Genomic DNA, 18,233 nt, shown 5'->3' on the forward strand with positions numbered 1-18,233 from the left:
TTCCAACCCAAACCATTCTGGGAGTCTGTGAAAGGTGCTGGGTCAAAGAGCTTTGGGTCTAAAGCCCAGCAGAACTCTGAGTATTTGTCTGCAGTGTGGCCTCTTGTCACATCTTACCTGAAAGTGCATCAAAGCCAGGTTCTGCTGTAAAAACATCCCGTGCTGAGAAGTCAAACATGTCACTGCTAAAATCCAGGTGGCAACTCAGAATGGACTGTGGTTGTAACTCAGCAATGGCTTCAACCTGAGTGGGCAAGCACTCCCCTAGGGGAAGGGAAAAAATCAATTACAAAATAAAACTATAACTAATTAAAAGTAAAAGCATGGCTTGTAATATCAGTTTTTTCTGCCACCTTCTGAAATAGTTTCAAAAAGTTATGATGATCTTAAAGGAGCTGGAAATCACAGACAGCTGCCCTAGCTCAGGTCTAATCCCAAAGAGACAGCAGTGAAAATTTTATATGTTGTGGGGTTTTTTTGGCAGGAATAATTTATTTACAGGAAAGAACGAACTGGAGAGAATTTTCAGCTCAGATGTCTCTTGAATAACTTGTATGAACCTGGGGGTCTCAATTTATATTTTACTATCTGGCAACATGTTTTTTTGGTAGGCTAATAATTTACATATGGCACAATAAATTACTACTGGAACACTGAGTGTTGAGCTAAAAAGTAAAAGTATCTGTAATCACACAAAATACAGCTTATTAAATAGAGGACACAATATAATGCTTAATCTTTGTATTGACTCTAATTGGTTAAGAGTGGTAACTACTTTAAACATGTTCAGTAAGAAAATGTAACTCCAAGAAGGTCATTGGAATTAAACATATAAGCAAATCATCAGCTGATGGTCCACTGACTGTTTTTTTTTAATATGATCAAAAATGGTACTTCTATTATCTACTGATTTTATTAGTTGGGAAATATTAACAGTGCCCCAGAACACCTTCCAAGTTCTGTCCCACAGCCCTGAGTCGTTCTGGAGCTCCTGGGATTCTGGAGAGGCACTAGAGGCTCCCAGGGATCTTGTTGCCCCAGTTTCACAGACCCTTAAACAACAAACAAAAATACACAAACACACAATAAACGTAAGGATTTTTTCACCATACCTTTCAAATTTTTATTTCTTTCCCCAATTGAAACTATGACTCTGGAGGCTGCAGCTCCCTGTGAGCTTGTGTGCAGCCCACTGACATGCATTGCTGTGGTCCTCTGGGGAGCAGTGATCAGGACCTGAAAAAAGGATGAACTACATGGTCACCAAAAACTGTTTAAACAAATAAAAATGGAGGCAAAACCAGACTGAATTGGTTGTGTAAGACTCCAAGAGGTCACGTTTTTCTTTGAAATCCTACATTTCTCTAATATTAGAAACTGCTTTCCAAGGCAATTTAAGCTAGCAAAAACATTTTGCCTTTCTACCCAACCTCCAGAAGTTAATATGCATAAAGCTCTATGTCTAAATTTAATTTAAAAAGAATGTCTAGTGCTTATGTTGGCTGATGCAGTCAATTGTGTCAACAGAAGGATTGCACTGCAGCTAAACAAAATAATTTAATGGAGTCCTTCTGATCAGTGATGCACAGCACAACACTTGAGAAAGTTTTTGCTGGCATCTCCTCCTGCAGTGAAGCTTCATTCATAAAAGCAGCCATAATCAAAATTGTTTAGCATCTGGAAACAACTTAGCCAACAAGGGAATCAAAATGCACAATAGAAGAACACTATAGGTGAAAAATCAAAATTATTATGCTGAATTTCTCTCCTTAGCACAGCTGATTAAAAAGAGTGATGTGTTTGGATAAGTACCAAATATTTTCCAAGCATAAAAGAACATTTTTAAATATTTATAACAAAACCCCTGTAGAATACAATTTGTTGAGGGTCCCCCCAAAGCAAAGCAAGCTCAGCAGGAAGTGACAGTGCCTCACCTCTCTGTATGTTTTCAGTACCCCAGGGATCTCATAGTAGACAGTGGCCAGCCCAGAGTCCCTGGCCAGGGCCACACCAGTTTTGGAGTCAATGAGAAGAACAGCACTGGAGGAGGAGCTCCACACACCAGGAAGGCCTGGAACACACCCATGGACACTGCTCAGCACACTGCTGCTCACTGAGCACACCCCATGGACACTGCTCAGCACACTGCTGCTCACTGAGCTCACCCAAATCACCCTGCACTGCACACACCCAAATCATCCTGCACTGCACACACCCATGGACACTGCTCAGCACACTGCTGCTCACTGAGCTCACCCAAATCACCCTCTCTGCCCACTGCCCACACACCACACACCAGGGCTGGTGCTGCAAGGCTGGCAGCCTGACACCACACTGCCCTGCAGCTGCTCTCACAAAACCCATTAACATCAAGAATCAGATATGGTGAGTGAAGACACTCCTGACTCTGCAGGATTCCCATAAAAACAAGCCTTTCCAGCTCATGGAGTAGGAATGACTGAATTCTGATACTCAGGAATCCAATACAAGAGACATACTGCATGGTACAATTAAAATTAGAGAACTTGATCAAACCTATTTTTATCATTAACAAGAACAGTAACATTTGATTCTGAACAAGCATCATAAATTATGCATTTATTTCCCTAAGAACGAGCAGGAGTCACACTGATGTCACATGAAGCAGCTGCTCACCAAGGCCACTCACCTTCCTGGGTAGTGAGTGAGGAGCTGAGGCAGAGGACATCCCCCAGCACCACGTCTGGGAGCTCAGGGAAGATGGCATGTTGGACAGGCAGGGGCACATAGTCTGCAATGCCACTGTGCTCTGCATCCCACACCCGCAGCAAGGTCAGCCCCACGTTCACAGTCCGCACCACAAACGTGTTGTTGGTGGCTCCTTTCCCAATCTGCACAAAGTCATCTCTGCAGACAAAAGGAAATGCTTCTGTATCAAGTAAGGTTTGCTCATAGTAAGTACTGCACTCTTTTTAGGTGGCTGATTGCTTGTTTCCAGCAACAGCCATCTTCTAATGGAGTCCGACAAAGAAAGAAATTATTAAAATTATTTAGGTGCTACTGAGGCAAATTTCAGTTCTCACATCATTATGTTGAGGAAATACTGAGGTTGTAATTATACATGAGAACTACTTCTTGATTTTATGAATTGTAGAGCTTTAGGGTGACATAATCTGCCTCTTTTCCCTTTTCTCAGGGGAGAAAGAAAGTGAAGAAATTTGACCACCAATATGCAGCTTCTCAGACATAACTTTACAAAGCCAAATCCCACTGGATTGTGAGTTCTGGTGTTTACCCACATTCAGCACTCCCAAACACAGTGACACAGGGAGCACTCTGCCCAGACTGGCACCCTGGCAGCACCACAGAGCCCCTGCAGGTCCTGGCAGCAGCAGAGCTGGGTCCCTGCAGTGCTGCACTAACAAGCAGGGCCTTTCTGGGGCAGCTCTGCAGGGGAAGGCAGGGCAGGGTTAACTCAGGGGTGTCTGTATGCTACAGAAATTTCTGCATTGACACAGAGAAGAGAAAATCTTGGATTCAACCCCTTTTTTTCCTTTCTCACCACGATCAGTGTGTTGTAAGCACAAGGTGCTCTGCAGAACACAAGCCATGTTGCAGTAAGAGAATTAGTGGTATCCACTTATGAGCAGAGAAGGTGGTTTATAACTTTGAGGCAGAGACCCAAAGGCCCTTTGAGGCTTGGCTCTGCTGGGCAGAGGCTGTACCAGCAGATCTGAAGAGACAGCCCCTGATCCAGAATGTTCCCCACCTTACATAAGCCCTCAGTGAGTCCCTGGAACAAAGCTCTGGGACAGAGGCAGCTGAGCAAATGCTAATGATCCCTTGTTTCTCTAGGGCACTGCTGTGTGCAGTGGGGTGATTCACTCAGAGCAGAGCACAGCTCCTGCAGTCCCACTGGGATCAGGCTTATCTGGGCAGCCTTCCATGGCCAGGGAGTATCGACTGCTGACGGGAACTCTCCTTCCTGCTCCGGTGCCTCTGGAGACCTCAGAGACAAAACCCTTTCTTTGCTAATCCCAGCCCAAGCTGTATCTTCACTTGGTATCTTCAGAACAATCTTTGCTCTGTGTGTGTTTGGCCTTTTCTTGTTGTCTGTAATTACCACCCCTGACAGACACCCACCTGTTAGTTGCCAAGTTGAGCACAGAATTATGTGAATGGAAAGTATCTCCAGAGTTATCATGAAAATGGACAGTGAATGTCAGTGTCACACCCAGGGGCAGAGCCAGCAGGGCCTCCTTGTTCTGTGTGAGCAGGATGGGACTCATGGAGATCCTCAGGTATGAGATGGGGCACACCTGCAAACATATCAGCAGTGAGAAGCAATGTTAAATTGCTTTTTGACGCCTCCATAAAAATAATCTAAAATCTTATTGTGCAAAGATACAAAGCTTCGTTTCTGAACCATGTTTAGCCATGTGCCAATACAACACAGAGCTGTTTTATCAGTATTTATATTTCACAGGTTGAAAGGGGCCTCTGGGGACTGTCTAGTCCAGCCCCCCCAGCCTCCCTGAGAAGCTGTGTTCAACAGCCACCCCAGTAAGAAGTGCTGTCCTGTGATCAGTCAGAATTCCCTGTGGTCCATTCCTGTGTTCCCCATGCCCTGTCCTTGAGCACAGCTCAGAAAAGCCTGGCTCTGTCTGCTTTACACCCTCACAGCAGATACTTCTTAGCCTCTTTTTTTTTTTAATACCACTGAGAACTGAAGCAATAATCATGTAAGAACACACATCACACACAGACATTACTATCCTACAAATTCCAACTGTTAAGGTTCCCTGGATATGCAAGAGAGCCAGTGGCCCCTAGACCTCTCCCAGTAATTCTTGAAATAAAAGGTGCAATTCATTCCCCAGTTACCACAAGAGGAGAAACTCACAGTGGATGTGGGAGTAAGGGGGTGCAATGGTCCCTGTTCCCAGTTCCCAGGGATGGAATGGTCCCTGTTCCCAGTTCCCAGGGATGGAATGGTCCCTGTTCCCAGTTCCCAGGGATGGAATGGTCCCTGTTCCCAGTTCCCAGTTCCCAGTTCCCAGGGATGGAATGGTCCCTGTTCCCTGTTCCCAGTTCCCAGGGATGGAATGGTCCCTGTTCCCAGTTCCCAGGGATGGAATGGTCCCTGTTCCCAGGGATGGAATGGTCCCTGTTCCCAGTTCCCTTGTATCAGGTGAGGAAGCCAAGGTGTTCCAGTCAGAGCTGCCAAACCCTAAGGGATCAGCAGGCTGGGGTTTGTTCCCTCAGTGCCTCTCCTCAGCCCAGACACAAGTTAGGAACTGCTCCAAACTCCTTACAGGAGCCTGCTACATTACCCACATGTGCACCACCCACGTTTTTGCAGCAACACTCCACTGAGGGAAGTTTTTCTGAAGACAGAGACTTCACAACCTATTGTTCTGGCTTTTAAATAGCACATCGCTGCTCTTGATTAACTTCCCTAGGTTAACTAGGAAAATTACCCAACAAAAATATCTCTATCTGCTCCTTCTCTTACAGCTGCTGGAAAATAAATAATGGAAGGACAGAGAAAGCAAAAACCCTCAAATATATTGAGAAAACTATTTTAAAAGAAGCCCTCAAGCTTATCTTGCAGGAAAATCCCTTTTTTTCTGACCTAAGAGGCTGAGTTAAAAAGTAAAACTCTGCAATCTGAAAATGTACATGTCAGAACTTAAAAAGGAAAGGACAAATTTGGCCTCAAGCAAAATACATCTTTGGTGAATTCGAAAAAAATGGCTAAAATATCAGTACACACAACTGTGTGCTCCAGGCTGGTATCATCAGTTAAAGTCTCAGTGCATAGACCTGTGCCCAACAAGCTGAGGGTACAAGCCAACAAAAACCCCATTTCCCTGACAGATCTTCAAGCTTGCTTTACTTTAAAATCTCAGCAACTGTCCCACAAGGGACAACTGCTAAATTTAATATTGATGAAAACAGCTATTTTACTGTTAAAGCATCTCAGTTTGTGAAGTATTTCTTTTATTAAAATAAAAATCCTGAGTACAGCTGGGCCAGGCAAGTGCTTTGCTGCTTCCACACCGAGCACAGTCACTCCCTGCTTCCCCTGCCTTATGTAAGAGTTTTTTCTGAGCAAAGTTGAAGGTCTAAGTGTTAAGTGATGCTGCTGCTGCAGTTTGGTTCTTAATTGTGTACAGTTGTAAAGAGACAACCCCAGCCCTTATGAAAGAAGGACAGTGTGAAGGAGAGAGCTTTGCCTGGGAATGACACAACAGATTCCAGCTCGTCCCCAGCTCTGTCACAAGTTTTCTGACATGACCTTCGGCAAAACCTCTCTGTTCTTCAGCCATAAAATGAACCAGCAGCACTGGGTTACCTCACAAAGGCACTGGGAGGTTAAAAAGATCGTTTCCATAAAAGCAGTAGGGTTGTAATAAGTACAGGCAAACAAACGAGCTGTACAAGAGGCTGATCTGAGGTGGGTCCTACTTCAAAGAGCTCCCAAGCTCCCCATCCCCACGCACTGACTGCACAGCTCTGTGATATCCTGGGCACAGAACGGACTCACAAAGGGAGGTTTAACTCCAGGCCCACTGTGTGCTGACTAAATGTCACTGGAGCCAACCCCAAAGCCATTAGGTGTCCTTCACTACCTGGATCCAGCAGTGAAGGGAAGGAACAAGGTCATCTGTAACAGAGCTGGACAAATTCCCTGCCACCACCTCCCAGCAGGAGAGGCATCAGTGACACTGAAGCCCCCACTCCTTGATTCACTCCCATCCAGGAGGACATCTACACACTGTCCTACAGGCAAAGCTGGACATGATGGAAAAAAACAAAATTCAAATAAAAAAATCCACTGAGCCACCTCACAGTGATTACAGGAGTCCAACTTCCAAATAATTTCAAGTCAGCACTCAATTGTATGTCCTTCTCCTTTAGCTGGGGCACAGAGAAGATGCCAAGGACAGTAAAAAGGGACAGGAGGCAGTGGAGGCAGTGCGGATCTCAAGGCTCATGTTGCCAGATGCACAAAGTTCTTGGCACAAGGATTTCTGAGCAGAGATGATGGACAGATGTTCCCTTGTGTCCCAAGTGCCCAGCCAGTGAGATACATCACACTTCCCATGACAGCATTCCATCAACAGATGAAGTTCTGGGAGAGAAAAATGTTTCCTAAGCTGGGTTTTGTGCCAGATTTGTCCTGCCCCAAAGCACCCCCACTTGGGTGTGGTTCAGGCTCCCAGAGTAGCCCTGCACACACTCTGCCAGTTCACCACACACAGGCAACAGCAGATAAATCACTGCCTCTGCTAAGACAGGCTCTCTCATACAGATTCTCATTCCCTGCAAAGGCTGAACTGCTGGGAAACAGCAGAAAAAAAAAATTTGGGGGGCACCGTACACTTGCATCTCTAATATCATGAAAATCCAGGTATTGCTTAGGTACCTCACAGCAGATGCTGCCTTTATATTCATGACTCCAGATGATATTTACCTTTTCACACGCTGCAAAATGCATGTTTATGACGTTAACTTTTTTGGTTTGTTTTTACTTTGAGCTTCTGTAATTATCAGCCTTCTAAGAGATTTTTAGGACAAACTTTCCTTAAAAAAAAGATTTTAAAGCACATGCACACACAAGCTTTTTTTGCAAAATGTACCAAATGTAAGAATTTGCTGGGATTTAATATTTATCCATCTAAGTTTAGTACACTAAACTTTTTTCCAAAGCTCAGAGCTGACTTCAGAAGTGAAGTTCAGGATGTGCAGCCACAGTCCCTGTTGCAGAGGTGAAGCTGTACTTGAGGAAACTGCAAAGAGAGCTGATTGTACCTTAACAGCAGCCACGACAGTCTGGTTGGTCCCAAAGGATTCTTGGGAAATCACTTCCAGTGTTGATGTTCCAGTCAAAGACCCAGACCTAAGGAAACCTCTCTCATCAACTCTCACCACAGGAACTTTATCTGGTCCCTCCAGAACACGGTATCTCAGGGAAGCCACTCGGTCCCTTAAGAGCAAGCAAACAAAACAGAAAAACAAAAAGCAAGGAAGCCTTTAAATGATGAAAACCATCTTTACACCAATATTTTACACAAATCTGAAAGACTTTTAACTATATGGGGTTTTTCCACATGTCTGCAATTAAAAAAAAAAAGCAAAATCTGTGTTCTAGTTTAAGAAAGCAAAGTTCAAGTTCTGTTTCAAGCTCACTTGAAGATTTTTCTGGGTTTAGGTATGTATTGAAATCTAGTTTCCATCCACTGAAGCAAAGGGGACTCCAGATAATTCCATCTGAGGCTACACCAACCAGCCTCTGCCATCACTTTCTGCAAACAGAGGGAAGTTAGTCTGGCAGGGCCAATGCTGGTATTAGAGAGAAGATCAGGGCCTTGATTAAGTGGATCTCCTCAGTTTCCTGGAAGTGGTTTTGTAGACAAGGTTAATTTTTGGAATAGCTCTCACCATGGTATTTGCATATTAATACAGTCAGCAAATCCATCAACTGCAATTAGTGGGCATTCTGAGACATTAACTGCTTTGAAGTATCACTTATCTTCTAACAGATCAGTAAATGATTTTTTTCCCCTCCCAAGCTTCTCCATATAGAAATAGATAGAAATACTCTACTTTATCCCAGGAAAAAAACTTTAAAGCTGGATTTTAGTTGCCCTTTTCTTGGCAACAGTGGAATTGGTTCTGGTGGAGTTCAGATATCGGGTCTCCAAGACTGGCTAGTGAAGATACTGGGACAAAGACATGTACAAACTGATACCTAGCAACTTAATGACTAATTAATCAGAAAAACTCCTCAGAAGAGAGAGCAGAACACCACCAGTGACTACCAATGCCAGTGCTCCTGTGTAACTGCTTCAAAAGCAATGCTGAACGACCATGGTCACTGGAGATCCAGCTAAAGGCCAGTTTGGAGGGGCTTGGAGCAACCTGGGCCAGTGGAAGGTGTCCCTGCCCTGGCAGGGGTGGCACTGGATGAGCTTTAAGGTCCCTTCCAACCCAAACCAGCCAGTGATTTTATGAAAACAAGGGTTCCCTCCCCTTAAGAAATAAATGCACCTAAAGCCTGGCCCTCAGTGTGTGTCCTACTGTCTGTATCTGCACATTTTTAGGCTGGCAAAATCACATTTCAAGCCTGAGATGAGTCTGAAATGTCAGTCTTTGAAAACAGATTATGTAAAAAGAATTTCTCATTTGGAAATGACATTTTAATCTGCAAATCCAGCCAGAGCCTCTGTGTAAGAAATACTGAGAAGTATGTTCCATAAAGCCTCAATCACCCATCAAAACCTCTGTTGGGAGCAGGCTACTGCTTTCACTGGCTCAGCAGCTTTTCAAATAAGCATCTGAAAAGTTCCCAATACTGAATGTCTTTTCTAGCCACAATCTAAGACAAGATTTGACAAAGCCCAAGAGAACAGATAAGATACTATTAATCACCAAAGTTGTCTATTAAATGGATGTACTGTGATACTCTTTTAAAAGACTCCTTTTGAGACAGCTCCTTCCAACAGACCTGCCTCAAGGTTCTAGTGAAGTGTTGACACAAGTCAGTGTGAAAACTGCTCACTGACCTGTTTGTCCGAAGTTTAATAAAGGAATTTGGTGACATTAAGATCTGCTCTGCTTCCACTCCTGGAGTGACTAGGTGAAGTTTTTCAAACACCTGGAAAATAAGAGGCATTTCAGCTTACTGTTGTGTCCAGCAAGGAATTTACTTCGTTTATTTAATCTTCAAAACAAATGAAACACAAATAGAACTGTAACAACTTTTTTTTCCCTTGATAATATATATGGTGAAAAATGACAACTGAATATGAATATCTGAGAACGGGAGAGGCAGTATCTTATCCAAACTACTCTGAAGAGCATTTACTTCCAGGGCTATGGCTAAACTAAGAAGCAGCATGAAAACAGAAGACTTCTCTAGTGAAATGGTATTGGAGACCCCACATTCCCCAGGCACTTTAGACTCCCCCGAGGCTGAGCCCGTGAACTGAATGCTCACATGAGGAACATTACACAAAAAAGAGGAAGGGCTCAAAGATTAACCAAAGCTGGAGATACTCCTTTGCATTTCAAATTCCTGACTTCAAATACAGACTTGAATTTAGTTCTGAAATAGGTATTTAAGCATTAACGGTGAGGAACAGCATCCTACCTGAATTTGGATCTCATCGGACAGCTCTCGTGCCATGTTGTAGAACTGGTTGGCTGCAGGATCCAGGACCTTCACAACTACTTTGAGGCCTGTTCTTCCCTTTACTCTGCCATAAACATCCACTGCAAAGTTGTATTTTGCAGGAAGCTGAAAAGAAGCCTTGGGACAGGAGAAAGGGATTAAAATGTGACTTGTGGGAAGAGCAGACCCTGCTACAGAGGAAATACCCCCCCCGAGCTGACAATCACTCAGGGATTTTCAGAGCGCAGGCAACACCACCTTCTCCATTCCCCTTATGTGGCAGTTCCCTTTTCCCAACATACACACACAGGCAGGGGGACACACACACACATTTTACCCACATTTTACCTCACTGTGCCTTGTCTTGACATCCAGAGTGTCCCTCTTTGTGACGGACCAGTGGAACGTTAACCCTGGCACAGCATTGCCAAAAGAGAAAGGGGTCTGACTGCTGGTGATGCCCATGACATAAACTGGCATCTAGAAACAGAGAAACCAAGCTGCTTAGGGAATTCCAGCATGGTGACAAATCCCCTGCACACAGCGAAAAGAGTTAAGTTCATTGATAAAGAGATGGTGTCTCATGAAGAAAATGGTTTGGCTGCTGTTTATGCTGCAAGGATGTATCACACAGAGGACTCAACCACCAACTTGTCATAAGTCAGTTTTGATTCCTTCTTATTTGGTATGCTCCACGAACACAAAACAGGGATTTTCAAGCTTTTATTTTTAATCTTCAAAGCAATTCATTCACTTGGGATCAATGAGCTGCAATCACTTGCCATTTTGGAATGAGTAACTAACAGAGGAATATAAAGTCTTCAAAAATAAACTTACAGAAGATAATTTAAGCAATATCTGTTGTTCTGGGTATAACAGACACACTGGACATTGTCAGCACACAAAGGAAGGAAGTCTCCACTGCAACAGAATGAAGATGAGAGAACCATCCTCCAGATTAAAGGAGGGCCTGAATTCCTAAAATCTGGTGCAGAAGGGAAACTTGTTTTGAATTCTGTTTTAGTATCACAGAATCACAGAAAGGTCTGGGTTGGAAGGGACTTCAAAGCTCATCTCATTCACCCCCTGCCATGGGCAGGGACACCTTCCACTAGCCCAGGGTGCTCCAAGCCCCGTCCAACCTGGCCTTGGACACTTCCAGGGATCCAGGGGCAGCCACAGCTGCTCTGGGCAGCCTGTGTCAGGGCCTCCCCACACTCACAGGGCAGCTTCTCTCTGCCAGCACATTCCCTCCTGCAGCAGCCCTGGTGCCACTGGGAGCTGCAGTGCCATCACCAGATGGTGTGACAGGAATGGTCCCAATGTGCAGCTCAACATGTTAAGGCAAGAGAAGCAAATCCCAAACCAACTCACCTGAGTACCAGTTTTCATCCGGGTAATGGGTGCCCGAATTCTGACAGCTGTCAGCTGTACCACTTCCACTTCCACCTTGTCCTGGAAGGGAGGAAGGGAAGGCATTGTAAGCACCTGTCAGATGGGGACTAGGTTTCCCTTTCAGGCTCTAGCCACTATTTTGCCATTATCTAATCACTGTTGCCATGTGATTTGCATGTGACTTGTCAGCAAAAACACTGATGGACAAATTCAGTAGGGCTGTAAAAAACTACAACAGTATTAACTTTACATTGATAAACATTTTAAAATGCCCCCTAAATTGAAAAAGGAAGCTCTGCTCAGAATTAGTGATGTTATGAATGATGGAACTGAGAGGTGACAGACAGCAAGGGACAAGACCATAGGAGTCCCCAGGAGAACAGGGATGAATAAACCCAGGAGGTAAAGGACGACACTGAGAGGATTAGAAGGCAATGAGGATTGCAGAGCAGCAAAGGGAACAATCCAGAATAAAAGTATGGTATGTGTGACACTCTGATGTCTTCTCTTCACATATCCTGACTTTCCTGATAGATTTTATTCCTGCTATCCACTGGGAAGGAAAGGTCAGACCTGGAACCTCACTGGGCAGCAGATTCAGCTTTCAAGTTCACTTTGCCTCCTGCCACAGCATCGGGGCAGACTGCTGCCCATGCATTAAAAAGCACAGATTCCTTTATATTTTATTCTTTTAAAAAGTTACTTTGTCTCCTCTTGGCTTGTGCTGACATCTCTCAAGCAGCAGAGCTTTATGGTTCACAGTAGCTGTGCTGCCTTGACCTCAAAGGAATAAGTCATAAGATGTGGCCCAAGTTCTGGTGCTCTGAGCCTTATGCAAGTGCCAGGGACTTGTGCTCTCTTACAGGCCTCTTCAGCTCCCTCATGCTCAGCTGTAGAAAATTCTAAGGACACAGATTCTGAAGGAATACCAGGGATTCACTGCTGGTACCTCTAGACAGGTTGTCCAGAGCAGAGCACACGTGAAGCTGTGACAGAAACTGCTGCAGCTCAACAGACAACATGTTTCTTGGGCTACAGTTGCCTTCTGGATCCTACTGACCTAAGGCATGCTAAGTTGTAAGGGGATGCAGGCAAGGACAACCTCCTGCTGTGTTAGAAAAGCTTCTTTAGATGGGTTTTTCTAGATGCACCGATCAATTTTAAAGGTACCACACAGGGCATAAAACCTCCCTGGGTTATCTGTAAAACTTTAGTTTAAAGCACACCAAGATTTACCCACCTGTTCAAAGTAACCACCCGTGCCAGCACACTGCAAGTTCACAGGCCAGGGAGTAAGAAACACTGTGTTTTCATCTTCAGGAAACCAGGGAAGCGCACAAGATAACACTGCTAATGCAACAAGATTATCTGCCCCCTTTTAGAGCCAAAGCCAGGAGTCAGAGCGCCTCTTTCAGCCCCAAACGTTACCTGAGACACCACCACGAGTCTCCCTGTCTCTGCATCCACAGCCTGCACCACTGCTGTGACCGTGGCACTGCCCACGGCCACGCCCTGCACCAGCCCCGTGCTGTTCACCCGCGCCACGCGCTCCTCGTCCATGGAGAAGATGATGTTGGACAGCGGCTGGGGGCCTCCTTCAGAAGTGATCTGTCATTAACAGCACACACAACAGCTCCCATTAACCCTGCAGGTGCTTCTTGCTCCTGGTAAACCCTTGGGGGCACTCCCCTCCCTGCTCAGCACCACAGTGTCCCCAGGGAAAGGCTGCCTGAGCCTCCCCGGGGCAGCTCAGGCCTTGTTTCTTCTGCACTCTGGTCCCTGCAGGATGGGAAATCTGTGAGCTGAGCACACAAGTGGACCATGTGCTTCAGAGAGTGTCATAGGCTGATGCCATCTCCACTCCAGGAAGCTTCAGAAAACTTCTCCTCCCTTTCTCTTCCCCACACATGGTAGAGCTCTGCTCTGTGCTGCAGTTTTTACAACTACCCCACTGTGCCTCAGGTCATGGAGGTGACAGATTTATTCAGGCTGTGCTGGTACTGAACACCTGGAAAGCTGATATTCCCTTGACAAAAACAAATACAAACCCTTTGATCCAGCAATCCACCAGAACAGAAGGTGGCTCACAAATGAAACTATTCTTGTTCAGAGAAGTATTCACCACAGAAACATAGAGCCAGAATGGTTTGGGTTGGAAGGGACCTTAAAGTTCATGGGCAGGGACACCTTCCACTAGCCCAGGTTGCTCCAAGCCCCATCAACCTGGCCTTGGACACTTCCAGGGATCCAGAGGCAGCCACAGCTTCTCTGGGCAACCTGTGCAGGGCCTCCCCACCCTCACAAGGAAGGATTCCTTCCCAGTATCCCACCCAGCCCTGCCCTCTGGCAGTGGGAAGCCATTCCCCTTGTCCTGTCCCTGAGGTCCCTGTCCAAAGTCCCTCCCCAGCTCTCATGTTGGTCCACTCAGTCTGAATGCAGCTAAATTGTCAAGTTGAATGTCTACTGCTGAAAAACAAGTTATGAAATATTTATTTTACAACAGAAATTACAAAAGAAAGAAAATATGTCAGAAGAGGCCTCACCTGAATCGTGGCCCCAATAATTAGGGTCACTTTCCTTGGCAGCAGCCTAAATGGGGGAAAGACCTAAAAACAGAAATAGGAATACTTGTGTTTAGGGTATTTCAATCAGATAAATTATGTCACAAAACAGTACAAGTGTAAAACTGAGCCTTTACTTGCTTAATTACAGTAAATTGAGCATGCAGAAAAACTTAACTCATCACTTGCAGTTAAAAGCCACTGAAATCCTAAACAGACTGGCATTTGGGCAACTTCTGGACAGAATGATCTTGTTTCTGGCAAATTAATTACTGTACTTTAACTATAATTTATATATTCCTATTCCACCCTAATAAAATCTATCTGAATTTACTTACTTCAATCTGCTGTGGAGCAGAGTTGATTCTTTGTCCTTTTTTGTCAGCCACAGTTGCCATAAGACTCGTCTGCCCAATGGCCATGCCATGCACGAGGAAAGCAGCAGTGTGGTCATCCAGAGCTTCCCTGAGGGGGCTGCAGCAAGGAAACACGTGGAACAGAGAAAATCAGGGAGGAAATCACTTAAGAACAAATGCAAAGGACTCACTTAGTACACGGCAGTTTTATCACAAGGCTAAGTGACCATGGCTTAAGCAAAATAAAGGTAACCATCATCTTTCTACAGATAATGGCTCTTGGCAGCCTGTGTTTTACCTTCACACTAAATACCTGAAATGAAAAGGAAAGAAGTAACAGACAGAATGAGTTTGGTATCATCAGATGTGTCTTCACCTGACATGATTTGCCAAGTCCCTGCTTCCAAGATGCACAAAGCTCCATTAAACATTACACTCTATGAATTCAGTCTCATTCAGCAGTCAACAAAATTCAGACTGTTAGTTTAGGCAATTTTCCTGACAAATAACCATTTTTTACCATTTAACAAGTAAATAAATAAAACCTCAGCCACTGTATGCCACCATGCCTCCAAGCCAATACCTTTACTCATTTTTTGCTTATTCTTATTCGCAGATTAATAAAAAAATCCATTAACTTACACAAGTGAGACAATCTGAGATGCTGCTCTTAGACTGAGGTCCATGACAGTGAAGTATTTTGCCAGAAAAGGTTTCTTAGAGCCATCCAAAACTCTGACATAAGCCTTCACTGTCTTTCCAATCTCCACCTGAAACACACACATCCAGTCATTTTTCATTTAAACTGTTCTTATTTAATAACATAAACGTTTTCATTTGATTTTGTATTACACTTGTAGTAGGGGAGGAGATAGAGCCCCAAGGTTAGATTAGCACTGATTTTAAAGACTAATCCCTGACAAGTAGAGTTAGTGTCAAATGAAATAAATGAATTCAGGTCTTTCAGCTGGCAAGGGCATAATTAAAACATCCAGAAATATCAACACTTATTTTGTTTAAGGCACACCCAAGCTGGCAAGAGAAATGAGCTGGGACTTTTCTTTTTGTTCATTTTTAAAACCTGACATATGGAAAATGACCTTAGGGCAAAACCTACTCCTAAAAGAATTGTTCACATGCACTTTAAATACGAGGAAATGTAAATGAGCGTGTCCATATAAATTATGGATTAACATACTGTGTAAATGCAAAAGTTGAGATTGCTGCCACACAGAACATGAGTAAGAGACACCTGATATTCTGAGACACTTATAACCTAAAGGGATAAATCTGGGAGGAAGAGACAGAGACACAAGGGAGATCCTGGTGTTTCTGGGTCATAGCATCTTGTTCCTGGCTCATGACTCTGTCCATGAGCAGCACTCGGGATCAGGGCAGGCTGGATCAGCCACTAAAGCTGGTTCCAAGGCACCAACCTTGTCAACAACTCGGACATACAGCTCTTGGATATCAGACACATGGATTTCAGCTTTAGCTGGGGCAGGGAAAGCCAGGCACAAGTCATGAATCATTACAGTCACTGATCCTGGAAGCAGAGGCTGCACCTGCAATGCCAAAAGAAAACTGCATTACAGCACTTACTTTCATTGTTTGTTGCTCACAGGATAAAATTTGTATCCCTTTCCAGGCAGAAGCAGTTGGATGCAGAAATTTCCAAACCTTAGACAAAGAATTCTTCAGCCAAACTAAAAGCAAAGCTGTAAAATGTATATAAAAAGTATTATGCTACTGAGCCAGTGCAAACAGCCCAGGGCAGCAAGTGAATTAATGGATCTTCATCCAGAACATTCTGGCATCCTGTTACTCTTCTGCCATCAGAAGGGGAAAAAACCCACAACTAATCATTTACAGAAATGAAACTTTTCTGAGTGAAATGAAAACCAAAATGATAAGGAAAAAAAAATAACCAAGGACAAAGATTATGCCTATAAAGCACCGGAATTGCCTCCTGCAGGATTCGTACTCTACCCAACGCTCTTCACGCCAATGAGCAGCCAAAATCTGGTGGTAGATCCTCCCAAGGAAGAGGATGATTGACAAATCAGGTTTATCTTTAATACAACTATTATTTCATTGGTTTTGAAGACAAAGAATGTACGCTTTACACTAACAAGAATAAACAGTGAAGAGACCTGTGCTCCCAAACTCCAGCCCTCAGAACTGGGCACTCATCCCAAAGGCACCTCCACAGCCTTCCCAGGGCCATGATCCCTCACTCAGCACCTCTGCAGTTCTCCTGCACCTGCCTGACCTTCCCAGCCCCTCAGGGTGTTCTCTTCCCCTCCAGAGGCACCTTCCCTTTGGGCAGGGACGGCACAGGTTGGGTGTCCCGCTCTGAACTCTGCCCAAGGGCTGGGGAGCAGCCAGGCCCCAGTTCAGAGGAGCTCCACTCAAGTCCCAGCATCACCTGCAGCACTGCAGGAGCTGCAGCTGGAGCGGTGGTAGAGCTGACACTGTGTGCCCTGAGGGCACCACTCACTTTTGCCTCATAAGAGAAGGGGATGTGAGGTTTTACTAAAGGTCAGCTTGCAGAACAGCAGCAGCTCCCTGAGTGCTGGGCTGGAACAAAGAGCCCTGGAAGCAGAGCAGGGAGGAGGCCACGGGGAGGGAGATGGAATGGAGCTCAGCTGGGCTGGGAGAGCAGAGAAGGAAACCAGCTGAGGGCCAGAGGGGCAACTTCTAAAAACTGTTCCTGTCCCAGCTCCCCCTTCTGTTCTCCCCTCCCAGTGGTGCCCACTGGCTCCCCAGCACACGGGGGTATTGCACTGGTAACACTGTTCCTCCTGCTGCCACCCAGGCCCAGAGAACTCTGTGCCAAACACAGAGGGAGATGGACACAACTGATCCCTGGCAGCCCTGCAAAGCCTGGGAATCGCTGCTCCAGATGAGTTGAGTTTCCCAGAACAGCTTACTGCCAAATCATCCTCTGCCAGCTTGGCTGCTCTGGCACCTGCCTGGCACAGCCTGACACACCAGCCTGGAGCCTGCTGATTTCCCAGACACACCATTCTGTTGCCTTCCATGGAAAAATCCATGGGATTTAACTCAAACACAGCACATAGGATTAACAAATTTGTAAAATGTTGGGGGATGGTATTTTTTTAAAATGTGTTAAAAAGTGTAGTCTTCTCTCCTTGTCTCCTTTGTCTACCTGAGGGGTAGACAAAATCTCTTTTTATACTTCACAAAGCCCATCTTGCTGTCACTGCTCCACTCCTTTATTTCAGACGAGAGCAGTGAACTTATCTTGTGTACATCAGCTAAAGCACTGCTAAACCCATGAGGGTTAAACTATTAAGAGTTTAAGCAGTGCACTATGTACAAAAAGTAGCTCATCTCTTCCACTTTTCCCCCACCTCTGTGCCTTGCTGAGTTGTGCCTTCACACTTGCAACAGTTAGAGACAATCAGAATGTTTCACAAATTTCTAGTTTCCACCTTAATTATCATTATTTCACAACTTCATCAACATTATTTCTTACAGGACAAATCTGTAAATTATAAATTTGTAAAGGCTACTCTTTAAAGCAACTTGTGTCATGTTCAATCCTTGTCTAATGAAAGCAGCAATGCAAACATATCCTTCTATTGCTGTTCAAGATAGAAAGCGTTTTATATCCTGGGCCTGGATGAAGTCAAGAGTAACTGTAGTTTAGTTGCATCTTCCAGTGGAAAAGTGCATTTCAAAACTAATAGGGAGACCAGAAATAAACTCTTTCATAGATACTTATTCACACAGTCA

General features: G+C 44.7%; 1 protein-coding gene across 1 annotated transcript in view; it reads right to left on the bottom strand.

Annotated features, from left to right (window-relative positions):
* The window catches only part of NUP210 (nucleoporin 210), a 61,616-nt gene that overhangs the window by 4,645 nt on the left and 38,738 nt on the right, over positions 1–18,233 (bottom strand). Inside the window, exons 21-35 of the mRNA XM_064668055.1 lie at positions 15,908–16,036; positions 15,114–15,241; positions 14,454–14,589; positions 14,098–14,160; positions 12,983–13,162; positions 11,534–11,614; positions 10,508–10,639; positions 10,139–10,297; positions 9,552–9,643; positions 7,798–7,972; positions 4,123–4,298; positions 2,669–2,886; positions 1,935–2,071; positions 1,113–1,236; positions 118–264 (exon numbers count right to left, since the gene is read on the bottom strand). Of these exons, the coding sequence (XP_064524125.1) occupies positions 118–264; positions 1,113–1,236; positions 1,935–2,071; positions 2,669–2,886; positions 4,123–4,298; positions 7,798–7,972; positions 9,552–9,643; positions 10,139–10,297; positions 10,508–10,639; positions 11,534–11,614; positions 12,983–13,162; positions 14,098–14,160; positions 14,454–14,589; positions 15,114–15,241; positions 15,908–16,036 (2,077 nt within the window). The remainder of the gene's footprint in view (positions 1–117; positions 265–1,112; positions 1,237–1,934; positions 2,072–2,668; positions 2,887–4,122; positions 4,299–7,797; positions 7,973–9,551; positions 9,644–10,138; positions 10,298–10,507; positions 10,640–11,533; positions 11,615–12,982; positions 13,163–14,097; positions 14,161–14,453; positions 14,590–15,113; positions 15,242–15,907; positions 16,037–18,233) is intronic.

Source organism: Pseudopipra pipra, chromosome 11 (genome assembly GCF_036250125.1).
Source record: "Pseudopipra pipra isolate bDixPip1 chromosome 11, bDixPip1.hap1, whole genome shotgun sequence".
NCBI lineage: Eukaryota > Metazoa > Chordata > Aves > Passeriformes > Pipridae > Pseudopipra > Pseudopipra pipra.